This window comes from Entelurus aequoreus, linkage group LG07, assembly GCF_033978785.1.
Source record: "Entelurus aequoreus isolate RoL-2023_Sb linkage group LG07, RoL_Eaeq_v1.1, whole genome shotgun sequence".
NCBI classification, from domain to species: domain Eukaryota; kingdom Metazoa; phylum Chordata; class Actinopteri; order Syngnathiformes; family Syngnathidae; genus Entelurus; species Entelurus aequoreus.
Genome location: NC_084737.1, coordinates 28,742,467 through 28,754,886, shown reverse-complemented (window position 1 = coordinate 28,754,886; position 12,420 = coordinate 28,742,467). Strand labels below are relative to the sequence as shown.

General features: G+C 41.0%; 1 protein-coding gene across 5 annotated transcripts in view; it reads left to right on the top strand.

The window, feature by feature from the left end:
- LOC133653627 (histone-lysine N-methyltransferase 2D-like) overlaps positions 1–12,420 on the top strand; it is a 53,218-nt gene that overhangs the window by 3,923 nt on the left and 36,875 nt on the right. For 3 of the 5 annotated variants that reach the window (XM_062053119.1, XM_062053120.1, XM_062053118.1), the window contains exons 3-21: positions 2,444–2,555; positions 2,642–2,844; positions 2,968–3,077; positions 3,162–3,324; positions 4,237–4,408; positions 4,494–4,608; positions 4,744–4,922; positions 5,009–5,316; positions 6,900–7,618; positions 7,700–7,813; positions 7,888–8,001; positions 8,092–8,196; positions 8,282–8,463; positions 8,672–8,836; positions 9,031–9,140; positions 9,259–9,300; positions 9,397–9,582; positions 9,669–9,839; positions 9,924–10,046. In XM_062053119.1, coding sequence (XP_061909103.1) covers positions 2,444–2,555; positions 2,642–2,844; positions 2,968–3,077; positions 3,162–3,324; positions 4,237–4,408; positions 4,494–4,608; positions 4,744–4,922; positions 5,009–5,316; positions 6,900–7,618; positions 7,700–7,813; positions 7,888–8,001; positions 8,092–8,196; positions 8,282–8,463; positions 8,672–8,836; positions 9,031–9,140; positions 9,259–9,300; positions 9,397–9,582; positions 9,669–9,839; positions 9,924–10,046 — 3,393 coding nt within the window. The remainder of the gene's footprint in view (positions 1–2,443; positions 2,556–2,641; positions 2,845–2,967; positions 3,078–3,161; positions 3,325–4,236; positions 4,409–4,493; positions 4,609–4,743; positions 4,923–5,008; positions 5,317–6,899; positions 7,619–7,699; positions 7,814–7,887; positions 8,002–8,091; positions 8,197–8,281; positions 8,464–8,671; positions 8,837–9,030; positions 9,141–9,258; positions 9,301–9,396; positions 9,583–9,668; positions 9,840–9,923; positions 10,047–12,420) is intronic. The other 2 variants (XM_062053122.1, XM_062053121.1) reach the window with 2 other exon arrangements.

Sequence of the window (12,420 nt, the reverse complement as noted above, 5' to 3'; positions counted from 1 at the left end):
ACCCACCTGACATCTGACTGTTCCCACCCCCACAACCCCTCTTATCGCGATCTTCTTGACAATGCTAAAATGTAAACTATTGCAAACCTGCACATCAATGCAGTTTCTATGCCGCTAGACGAAACCCAAACAAAATCTCTTTGACATGTATGACTTAAAGGCCTACTGAAACCCACTACTACCGACCACGCAGTCTGATAGTTTATATATCAATGATGAAATCTTAACATTGCAACACATGCCAATACGGCCGGGTTAACTTATAAAGTGCAATTTTAAATTTCCCGCCACACTTCCGGTTCAAAACGTCTAGATATGATGACGTATGCGCGTGACGTCAACGGTTGATACGGAAGTATTCGGACCCATTGAATCCAATACAAAAAAGCCCTGTTTTCATCCCAAAATTCCACAGTATTCTGGACATCTGTGTTGGTGAATCTTTTGCAATTTGTTTAATGAACAACGGAGACTGCAAAGAAGAAAGCTGTAGGTGCGATCGGTATATTAGCGGCAGACTACAGCAACACAACCAGGAGCACTTTGAGGATAGCAGACGCGCTAGCCGAACGACCTCACCTTGACTTCCTCCGTCTCCGGGCCGCCAACCGCATCGGTGATCGGGTGAAGTCCTTCGTCGTATCGTCGATCGCTGGAATGCAGGTGAGCACGGGTCGTGATGAGCAGATGAGAGCTGGCGTAGGTGCAGAGCTAATGTTTTTAGAATAGCTCTGTCGAGGTTCCGTAGCTAAGTTAGCTTCAATGGCGTTGTTAGCAACAGCATTGCTAGGCTTCGCCAAGCTGGAAAGCATTAACCGTGTAGTTACATGTCCAGAGTTTGGTAGTATTGTTGATCTTCTGTCTATCCTTCCAGTCAGTGACTTATTTGTTTTGTTTCTATATGCAGTAAAGCCCAATGCTATCACGTTAGCTCAGTAGCTAAAGAGCTTCACCGATGTATTGTCGTGGAGATAAAAGTCACTGTGAAAGTCCATTTCGTGTTCTCGACTCTCATTTTCAAGAGGATATAGTATCCGAGGTGGTTTGAAATACAAATCCGTGATCCACAATAGAAAAAGGAGAGAGTGTGGAATCCAATGAACCCTTGTACCTAAGTCACGGTCAGAACGAAAAAAGATACATTCTGCACTGCACGCTAGTCCTTCACTTTCACGTTCCTCATCCACGAATCTTTCATCCTCGCTCAAATTAATGGGGTAATCGTCGCTCGGTCCGAATCGCTCTCGCTGCTGGTGTAAACAATAGGAAAATATGAGCAGTCCTTCCTCCGGTGTCGTCACGTTACTTCCGGTAGGGGCAAGGCTTTTTTTTTATCAGAGACCAAAAGTTGCGAACTTTATCGTCGTTGTTCTATACTAAATCCTTTCAGCAAAAATATGGCAATATCGCGAAATGATCAAGTATGACACATAGAATGGATCTGCTATCCCCGTTTAAATAAAAAAAAAATCATTTCAGTAGGCCTTTAAGTGTTATTATGACAATGACAATAAAGGAATTGATTGAAAATACGTAAATATTACATGTTATTAGGCCTGGGCGATATATCGATTTTATCACTATATTCAACTTTCTTGTTGCAGACGATTTAAAAATCAAATACATGTTTTTTTCTCTTCTTGTTCCGGCATACTTTTTGCCCCTCCAGAGCTTCTGTAGCTTGCCCTTACTTCCTCAGCGGCACACATAGCAAAACACGGCTAATGAAGTTTGTTCCAAAGAAAAGAAAAATGTTGTCAGTAATTTGGTTTTGCGGCAACAGGCGTAAAACAAGTGACTGCCCGGAGCAAAGGTTGTTTCAAGGTATCAGCACAACGAACTTGTTGCAGCATCTGAAACCGAAGTTTCCAACCGAGTGCGGGATGTACAATTCTTTACAAGGCAAACAAGACGCAACAACAAACAACGGGCTAAAAATCACCTTGCTATGATGGAATCATTTACACAAGGTATGTTGTTTATCTGTGTTGGACCAGCAATGAGCTGGCGACTGGTCCAGGGTGCACCACGCCTTCTGCCCGAATGCAGCTGAGATAGGCTCCAGCACCCCCCGCGACCCCAGGCCTCCATGTTATTATAAATGTGCCCCTTACTACATTATACATTTGCTTACATCATGTATATGAAACTTTAATGGAGGTGTTTGAATGTCTTTAAGGGCTTAATAGACAGAATAGAGCGGCTCCCATAGGCTCAATTGTAAACAGACTTTTGATCGCATATATTTAGAATGCATTGAAAATGAAATACATTTGTCGTCATGTCTTTCATAATGATTCTAAACGATATGCAAAATAAATAAAGTGCAGTTCCCCTTTTAGTATGCAATACCATGGCAGATAAGTCATGTGCTGTGAAATACATTGTCATCCTGCTAACTTTTTGTAGATAAAGTTTACTACAGTGTTTGTTTATTTTTCAGCTGATGACAATGCTGCTGTTAAGCAACATGCCTCCTCTGATGGCGAGTCCCAAGCTCTTCCTGCTGCTGAGGATGTGTCCGGTGCTACTGCAGCCTCTTCAACTACACCTATGTAAGCTCCTTCAAAATGTTCCCAACAAAGCTTCTCACAGTTGACAAAATCAAATACTGAATCTTTGGTTGTTGGTGTCTGAATAGAAAGAGCGTGAGGGCTTGTGCTCTTTGCAACTGTGTGGAGCGCAGCCTTCATGGACAACGGGAACTGAGGCGCTTTGGGCCAACATTGGAACGATCCACCCTCCAGCCATCAGCTTTACCTCTGCCCCAGCCTGGAAATGATGATTTGTCTTCCATTGGATTTTCGAATGCCCCTTCTGTGGCATCACTCTTTGATGACTCAGGTTAAAATCCCAACAGTACTAAATATAACTTGCATTCAATTTTAGTTAAGTAGAAGAAGAATACTGTATGTAAGAAAATTGAGTTTTGTGTGGATATTTGACTAATGATATTGTAATAAACAGGGGGTTGTTGGGTTCATCACTGGTGTGCGGTGTGGTCAGAAGGAGTTAAACAAATGGATGACGGCGAGTTGGAGAATGTTGATAAGGCTGTTATCTCAGGGACGCAGCGGGTAAGTGCACTTTCAAAGGAAAATATTGGGATTAAGTGTTTCATTCATTATTACTGGTTGATTTTTAACATTGGTTTGTTGCAGCTTTGTGAATACTGTAAAAGGCTTGGGGCAACCATTCGTTGCCATGCTGAGGGCTGTTCAACATTTTACCACTTTCCATGTGCGGCAGCGAGTGGTTCCTTCCTATCTATGAAGCAGTTGGCCCTTCTCTGTCCACAGCACATAGACGAGGCAGAAGAGCTGGGTAAGAAAAACGAATATTTTCAGGATTTTTACACCTAACTACACAGTGTATACAAAACAAAATTGCACATGCAATGGTTGTGACGATTAATAGTTATTATATATTTTTTTAAATCTGCTTTTCTGCTAAAGTGTTACATTTAACATAGATATTTTGTTAAAAATGGCTTAAATGTCTATCTTAAGTAGTCTTTCATCTTTTAGTTTTTTAGCACAGCATATTCACAGATCCATGTAATAGAGTTTTAGTTGTTTTAGTCGATGGCAGATATACGCACAACCTACAGCAAGGGTTGTCCAAACTTTTTCCAGCAAGTGCTGCATACAGGGAAAATGAAGAATGTAGGTGGCAACTTTGAAACATTTTGTGCATTGAAGATGCTAACACCAATTCAATGAAGGTAGATATTATTGATCATCATGAATTGGTTTATATGCACTGGTTTAGTATTACTTAGTTTAGTTTTATTTTCGGCCTTCTTTATTCACAAGGTTTCCACTTGAAAAATTTAGGTGGTACACATTACAATAGGTCTTTTGTCATCTTCTACCACATGCACCGTGAATCTGAAATGTGTTGTCATTTTTTTTCATCTTGGATTTTGGTTGAGAATCGTTTACTTTTGGCAGAAGTAGTTTAATTGGTTTATGAAACATCACAGTTTTCTTTGTTCCACTGTCAGAAACTTCCTATTTCTCCAAAACTACACTTGTTGCCACAGCAGTGTGGAGCTTATTGTTGTACGTCCTTAAAATTAGTTTGGGTGTGACACCAAAACCTTAGTTTTTAAGATAAAATACATTATATCGCCAACTATTGCAGCTTTGCAGTACATTCTCTAGCTTTTACAATCTTTTTGTTGGAACTACAACCAGCATTGGCTCATATAATTCTATTTTTTTACTTTTACAGCAGGAGAAGAAGCTTGGTGTGCAGTGTGCGACTCGGTGGGAGAGCTCACAGACTTGCTGTTCTGTACGGGTTGTGGCCTCCATTATCATGCGGCCTGTTTAGAGATTGGGGCTGCGCCCATCCAGCGGGCAGGATGGCAGTGCCCAGAGTGTAAAGTGTGCCAGACTTGCAGGTGAGTACATTTGAGCTTTTTACGAATACTGTTGTAGTTGATAACTCATTACCTATAGTTATTGATTGATGTTGTCATTCCTCAGACAACCAGGTGAAGACTCCAAAATGTTAGTATGTGATGCCTGTGATAAGGGCTACCACACTTTCTGTCTCCAACCAGCCATGGATTCTCTCCCTACAGATCCATGGAAATGCAAAGTAAGTCGACACCTTTTAAGCATGGCCTTTCCTGGAAATTAATTTCACTGTTAACTTACTTGAAATTGCGTCTCCCCGTCAAATTCTTGGTCTTTTTTGATCATGTGGTTGACTCTGTTATTTGTATCATGCCAGAGGTGTCGTGTCTGTATGGGGTGTGGGGTCCGTGGACTCGTGGTGCCAGGTTTGGCTCAGTGGTTTGACAACTATGCTGTGTGTCAGGCCTGCCAGTGTCAGCGTAGCTCGGTGTGTGGCGTCTGCAGCAAAGCTGCAAACCCACTTGTTGCTCTTCAGTGCTGCAGCTTATGTCACAGGTTAGATCATTGACTTTTCAACTGTAGGTTTCCGTCATGCTTGACTCTATCACTCATTGTAAAATATTCTGTGTTTATGATCTCAGGTGGGTGCACAGTGAGTGTGCTTTACCTGGTGAGCTCCCAGAAGTAAAGAGCGTATGCCTGCTATGTAAGGAGGATCGTCATCCGCAAGAGCATCTCACTGAGGGGTACATGGCGCTGACGCAAACTGCAGAGGCAGCTGATGAGGTTGAGGCTGAAGGACATACACAGTTGGTAGAGATGACAATCCAAACAGACAGAATCCAAACAGACATGACGATGGGAGAGCAGATGGACGTACCTGAGGAGACACAAAGCCAGGGAGATGCATCAGAGATGAGGGCTGAAGAAGCAACACCAATGGACCTAGGTAAATAAAAAACAAAACAAACAATATAATATATTAGTTTGGGTGGAATACAAAAATAATACCTCAAATGATCGGGCTGTAACTGTATGCCATACTCACGGCTCAATACAGACTGCTATACTAAAGTTATGGTTCGGTTAATTTCTTATCCAATAATTACGATTCAAATAAAATAAAAATAACAAATATTACTGAAAGAGCTAGTGTAAAATATCACATCATAAAATATAAATGTATATGGAACTAGAGAAGCACTCAGAGTGTAAACCTCCGCCAAGCTCTACCTCCTGATGTTTAAAAAAAAATAAATGAAAAAAAAATCCTGAATTCAGATGGTGGATTTGGACTGGAACTTTTTTTGAGCTAGCTATTGCGCATTAAAATAAATAAATGATCACTCTTGTATGTCATCCACTGTCTTTGTCTTGGCCTGCTGCTAGCAACACACACACACACACACACACACACACACACACACACACACACACACACACACACACACACACACACACACACACACACTTACTTGCTTACTTACTTGCTTGCAGTTGTTCCTTTATACCACTTAAGGCATTATACCACTTAAGGCATTTCCTGTAAGTTTCATGAACATCTGCCTATAACTTTTTGAGTTATGTTGCTAACTATCTTGACAAACTATTCAAAAAAGTAAAAATGTATGAAATGAATTACAGTGATACAAAAGTAAAGTTCACTAGTTTCCTTTTTTATAAAAGTGCAAAGCTACAGACAAGTGCAACAGTAGCAGGTTGAACGATTTGAAATTTTTTTGTATATAAAATTTTATTTTTTTCATAAAGAGATGGTATTATCTGGCTAACATGGGCACAAGAAGGAACTTCTTGGGGTATCATTACATTCCGTATCTGTCTAAACCCTGTGTTCTTAACAACTGAAAACGACTTTAAAAAGTCATATTATGCAAAACCAACTTTCTATTTTTGTGTATTTAGGATTCCAATAATTCACAAAATTTTGATTTCAAACCATGGAAGAGTGCCGCAGATAATAATAAAATACTTTTGCTTCTTTCCAAACAAACCGCTAGGAATTTGAAACTTTCGTGACGTATTTTCCCTTAGTTCCGTCAGCTGATATCTCCATATATGTTTTTTCACGAGTCCGCCATTTAAAATTGCATTTGTTATAACATTGGCTGGATCTAAAGAGAGATATCGTTTCAGTACAGCTGAGAGATGCGTTTGCGCCTCACTAGCCTGTCCTGTGCGTCATGTTTCACGTACTGCCAAAAATATATCCGCTCTCTTTTGAACAATGACTGCGCAAGGTCTCCTATCTAATTACAAATACATGTACCATTATCAAATGTGTGTTGAGTAAGTTAAGTAGTTGTTACTTCAGGTGCGGATACCGCCGATGTAGTTGACAAAACCTTGAAGGAGGAGCTGAAGATAGAAAAAGTATGCACTTCAGAGGGGTCTGCTGCTTTGTTTGAGAACAGAACCCCTGGCCTACATATTTGCACATGGACACAAAGCATGCCGTAACTAATGACAGATTTGTAAGTTATTAAAGTAATAACATGCATTCCTTGATTCTAGATGGAGAGTGCTCAACAGAACAAGGTCCCTCTTGTGTATCTGCTGATGAAAGGAGAGCAGAGAAGGCAGTGAGCCAGGTGATCCAAGCTGACTCTCTGCAGTATTCTACTGCTGAGAGACTGTCCCAAAATCCTAAATCAGAAGCTAAGCACCAGGGCCCTGAAAATAGGGAGAAGGTGGAGTTGTTCAAGTCTGGTTCTGAACCATTCAGTAAGACTCTGTCAAAGTTCTCATCTTCTCAAGCATATGTGGCGAAAAAACAGCATGCACCTCTCTCGGATGAGCAGAACAAACGCCAGCAGTCGTCTTTTCATCTTTCTTTATCACCAGTCACTCGAGAAGGGCCTTCTACTGTAAACATGGAGGAGCGGCTACTTAATCACTCTGAAGAGGAGGACGATGAAGATGACGATGAGCAAATGAAAGAAGAAGTGCACGATGTGGAAATAAAACAGGAACCACAGGAGCATGAGGTTAACCCGCAGTCACTGCTGGATGAGTTGTCCAATATGAGCCACGGAGATGAGAGTAGCAGTGGCTTCTTGGGCTCTCCCGGAGAACCGGATCATCAACTCTCCATGGACCTTATATCGGCTTCCCGCTGTCACATTGATAACCTGCTCACAGAAACAGATGACTCGCTTCCCTTTGAACTCTTGCAAAGTGACGGAGAGAAGGTGAAACGTCGGGGATCCCCCGGACGCTCACGGGTCAAACAGGTCAGAGGTCACTCTTTGTTTGGCTTTAGCGATATTGTAACAATTTGATGTAATAGTCCTGACTACACTGCTGTCGTGCAGGGTCGAAGCAATAGTTTCCCTGGGAAGCGGCGGCCCAGAGGGGGCGGTGGAGGCAGAGGGCGCGGCGGGAGGTCTCGCCTCAAAGCCATGGCCTCTTGCATTGATGCCTTTTTGGTGAGACAAACTTTGTATACCATTTGCATTTTATGGAATAGCTTTGATTTTTGTATTTGGTTCTTTGTCTACAGCTTAGCATGACCACAGACACTGGAATAAGTAAAGAGGAGGAGGAGGAGGAAGATGACACCATGCAGAACACAGTGGTTCTTTTCTCAAACACCGATAAATTTGTTCTGCTTCAGGTATAACCTTCTTTAATTAATTCATGGGTTTTTAATAGCACAGTCAGTTAATTTCAACATTTTCTTTTTCCTTTTGTCTTATGTGTTTAGGATATGTGTGTTGTTTGTGGCAGTTTTGGAAAGGGTGCAGAGGGGCAGTTATTAGCTTGTGCACAGTGTGCTCAGTGTTACCATCCTTACTGTGTGAACAGCAAAGTAAGTGCAATATTGCCCTCTTATTGTCATTTTCATTAATCCAAGTCATTTGCAAGTGTAAATCTAAAATTGACATTTTCCACAGATCACCAAAATGATGCTCCGCAAGGGCTGGCGCTGTTTGGAATGTATTGTGTGTGAAGTATGTGGAAAGGCTTCCGATCCTTCCCGTCTGCTGCTTTGCGATGACTGTGATGTCAGCTATCACACTTATTGCTTGGACCCGCCCCTACACACAGTACCCAAGGGCGGTTGGAAATGCAAATGGTAAAGGAAAAAAAAAATTGAAATCTTTGTTCAGTCTTGTGTATTTGAATAGGGTCCAATAGAAATTTGCATTTATGTAAACTATTCATCAGACCCTGCATTTGTGATTCAGAGGCCCAACCCTCATTCATAGCAAAATAAAAAAAGATAATCCGCTTCCTTTGGCACATATTTTATTTTGTATTGTCTTTCTGTACCTTTTTTGCAGGTGTGTGTGTTGTGTACAGTGTGGCTCCAACTCACCAGGTTTCCACTGCGAGTGGCAGAATAACTACACCCACTGTGGACCCTGTGCCAGCCTCGTTGCTTGCCCAGTATGTAGAGAGAACTTCATGGAGGAGGAGTTGCTCCTGCAGTGTCAGCACTGCGATCGGTAGGTGCTGCGCATTACATCTACTACATGCGTTAAAAATCCAATACATCATTTATTAGGTGGTCACTAATGATGTCTTGCAGGGAAAAGGGAAGAAAAAAAAATATTAGCTATTATTAATTCATCAAGTGTCTTCTTCATGTGAGTTATTATAAATGTCATATATCGCTATGTATTTCTGTGATTCTGTAAAGATGGGTCCATGCCGTATGTGAAAGTTTATACACGGAAGATGAAGTGGAACAAGCTTCTGATGAAGGCTTTGCATGTACATCTTGCAGCCCGTATGTTCCAAAACCTGTTGGTGAGTCAAAACCATACATTAATTTAAAATAATAAAACTGCAAGCATATAAAGGGGATCACTGTTTGAACTCAATACATAATTTCCTATTGCATTTTCTACCCATTTCGTCACTGTAGTTGAGTCTTCCTTTATGGCCTCAATAAAGATCAAGGAGCCAGGTCAGTGGAATTTGCTTCCTCCTTTTTTGTTTTATTGCTGCTGCATTCACCATTACCCATCTTTCTCAAGTCACAATTTCAAATGCAACGTTACAGAGCCTCAGTTCTACCGCTTAGAGGGTGTTTGGCTGACAGAATCAGGGATGTCCCTGCTACGAACCATATCCATGTCCCCTCTGCTAAAGAGACGTCAGCGGCGCTCCCGTCTTGGCACTTTGTGTTGTGAAGGTGTGCCAGATGGAATGGATGTGAGGGAGGAAGGAGAAGGGGAAGAAGGAAAAGGTTGACACATAGTTTACTCCTCCATCGGCTGCTGAACAGTCATATTTGTGCTGCTGTGTTAACTCCATGTGCTCTTATTGATCTAGTCTGTGGGGAGTCTATGGATTGTGACACTAAAATGGAGAACCCCGGGAGCCCTGACAGAGAAGGTGGTGCTGATGGAGGTGCAGATGGCGGAGCTGAATGCGAAGGTCTCAAAGGGGGGTTGGAGGATATGGAAGATGGAAAAAAAAGAAAACGCAAACCTTACAGGCCTGGTAATGTCACATTATTTTAAAATATTAATTTGTCAAACATGTTTAATAAATATTTGTGGATAATGTATGAACAAATTGCACCAGGAATTGGAGGCTTCATGGTGCGACAAAGGAAGTGTCACACACGATTGAAGAAAGAATTTTTCGCCCAGCTGGCTGGAGAAACTACTTTAGATGGACAGCCAATAGAGAGAACCATCGAAGAAGGTCAGTGGCAAGAATGGACTGATATTTGTCATTAGATATTTCAATGTGCTTGTGTTTTGCAGTTTAGCTGTTCTTACTATTAAAACGGGGGCACCATCATCCATAGAACAATTATTGATATAAAACACGTTTGTTTGTGAAGGCGTTCCAAGATTGCGATTCAAACCCTCCTCACCCCGCCCTCTCCAAAAGTATCAAAATGTATCCTTTAAGAAAATTCATACAGTATCAAATTTTATATGGTGTTACAAGAAGGGAAGATGTTTATATTTTAAGATTGTTTAGTTCACATGATAAAGGATGACTACAGCAACAGTGGAACCTCAATTTACAAACTTAATTGGTTCTTGAACATGGTTTGTAAATAGAAAAGTTTGTATAGTTCCCCATAAGAAACAATGTAAATATGAATAACGGGTTCCAGCCAAAAGTCTGTATTTTACCTAAGGTTTGTACACTTGTGAACACAATATAACATGATATACAGCACTGAATATCAAATAAACATAACAAGAGGGTGATGGATCAACTTTCTGTGTAATTAAAAAGTCAACCAGAAGAAGCTGCTGTATGCTCTACTCTGCCAACACGCACACACACTGAAGTCACTATGGTGCCCTCTCACAAACACAATCACAAAAATCCTTAACTTCAACAATCATATTGCTACAATAATAAACATTTAAAAAAGTAAAATGCACACACATTACAGTGTTTCCCTGAGATTTCCCCTGTATACAGTACATGGTGGTGGCGGCGTGGTCAATATGACATGATAATTTTGATTTCCAATGATGCATTAATTTTCTTTTAAAAAGGCTACACAAATGTTTTATGTATATTTAAAAGCAAATATTAGTGTTATGAGTTACGGTGGTACAGGGGTTAGTGCATGTGCCTCACAATACGAAGGTCCTGAGCAGTCCTGGGTTCAATCCCGGGATCGGGATCTTTCTGTGTGGAGTTTGCATGTTCTCCCCGTGACTGCGTGGGTTCTCTCCGGGTACTCCGGCTTCCTCCCACCTCCAAAGACATGCACCTGGGGATAGGTTGATTGGCAACACTAAATTGGCCCTAGTGTGTGAATGTGAGTGTGAATGTTGTCTGTCTGTCTGTCTGTGTTGGCCCTGTGATGAGGTGGCGACTTGTCCTGGGTGTACCCCGCCTTCCGCCCGAATGCAGCTGAGATAGGCTCGAGCACCCCCCGCGACCCCAAAGGGATAAGCGGTAGAAAATGGATGGATGGAGTTATTATAATACCATTAATAGAATATTTTTTTAAATTCCTATATAATCAGAATCACTATCAGCTTTAACACAAGGAATTTGACTTAGACTGTACTCTCTTTCTTTGTTCAATGCATATTCAATTGTTTCTGCTTATTGTAAAAGGTAACACAGGCTACACTTTATTCTGCACTCCTGGAATGTTGCAATATGTAAACAGTTCTTTGAGCTAGATTTAAAAAAAAAACAACAACTTTGTTTTGTTGAAATTCTTCACAATGAAGTCACTGTAAAACTAACCACACTTAAAGTACATTATATGAAGTGCACATACATGTACAAGTAACGTTAGATTAATAATATAATTTGTAATAAGCTGAAAAAAAGCAATGCAATTATGCAGGATAAAGGTTTAGCTCTAATGCTGCTAGCTTAATGCTAACATACAATGTACTAGCTCATAGACAAGCTAATTCAAATTAGCAAAGGCTAATTGCAGGCACATATACTGTATATAGACAATCCTTAACACTAACATTCATATCTATGGACAATTTGCCATCTCCAAAGAAGCTCAAATGCATATTTTTGGAATGTGGAAGGAAACTGGAGTGCCCCAAAGAAAACCACATGCACACTCCACACAGCGATGTCCAAACGGAGATTCGTAGACAAGGCATAAAGTAGACGTTATGTTGGTAGTACCGGGTGTCAACTCTGTTTAGGTGCGCACTTGGGTAATACCATTCTGACAGGCGATTTAGATGCATTTTTTTACTTATATAAATAAAGCAATTAGCAATGTTTTTATAATATTTGAGCTGATAGGCTCCAGCACCCCCCGCGACCCCGAACGGGACAAGCGGTAGAAAATGGATGGATGGATTAAAGCCGATAGTAAGTGACTAGATTATATACAGTATATCCATTCATACATTATATCACTTAAATTTGTTTACATGTTTAAAATAAAAAAATCTTATTTTGAAGTTGTGGCAGAGTTAATTTCGCCGCGGTGTTGCGCCACGATCGTTTACATGTAGGGGAAACCCTGCATTACCAACGGCAGAGAACTGACAAGTAGAAGCAGACAGAAGGAGGAAAAAGGAACTGGGAGGGGGAAAGGTGAGCCGTACGTGTCTGAGTG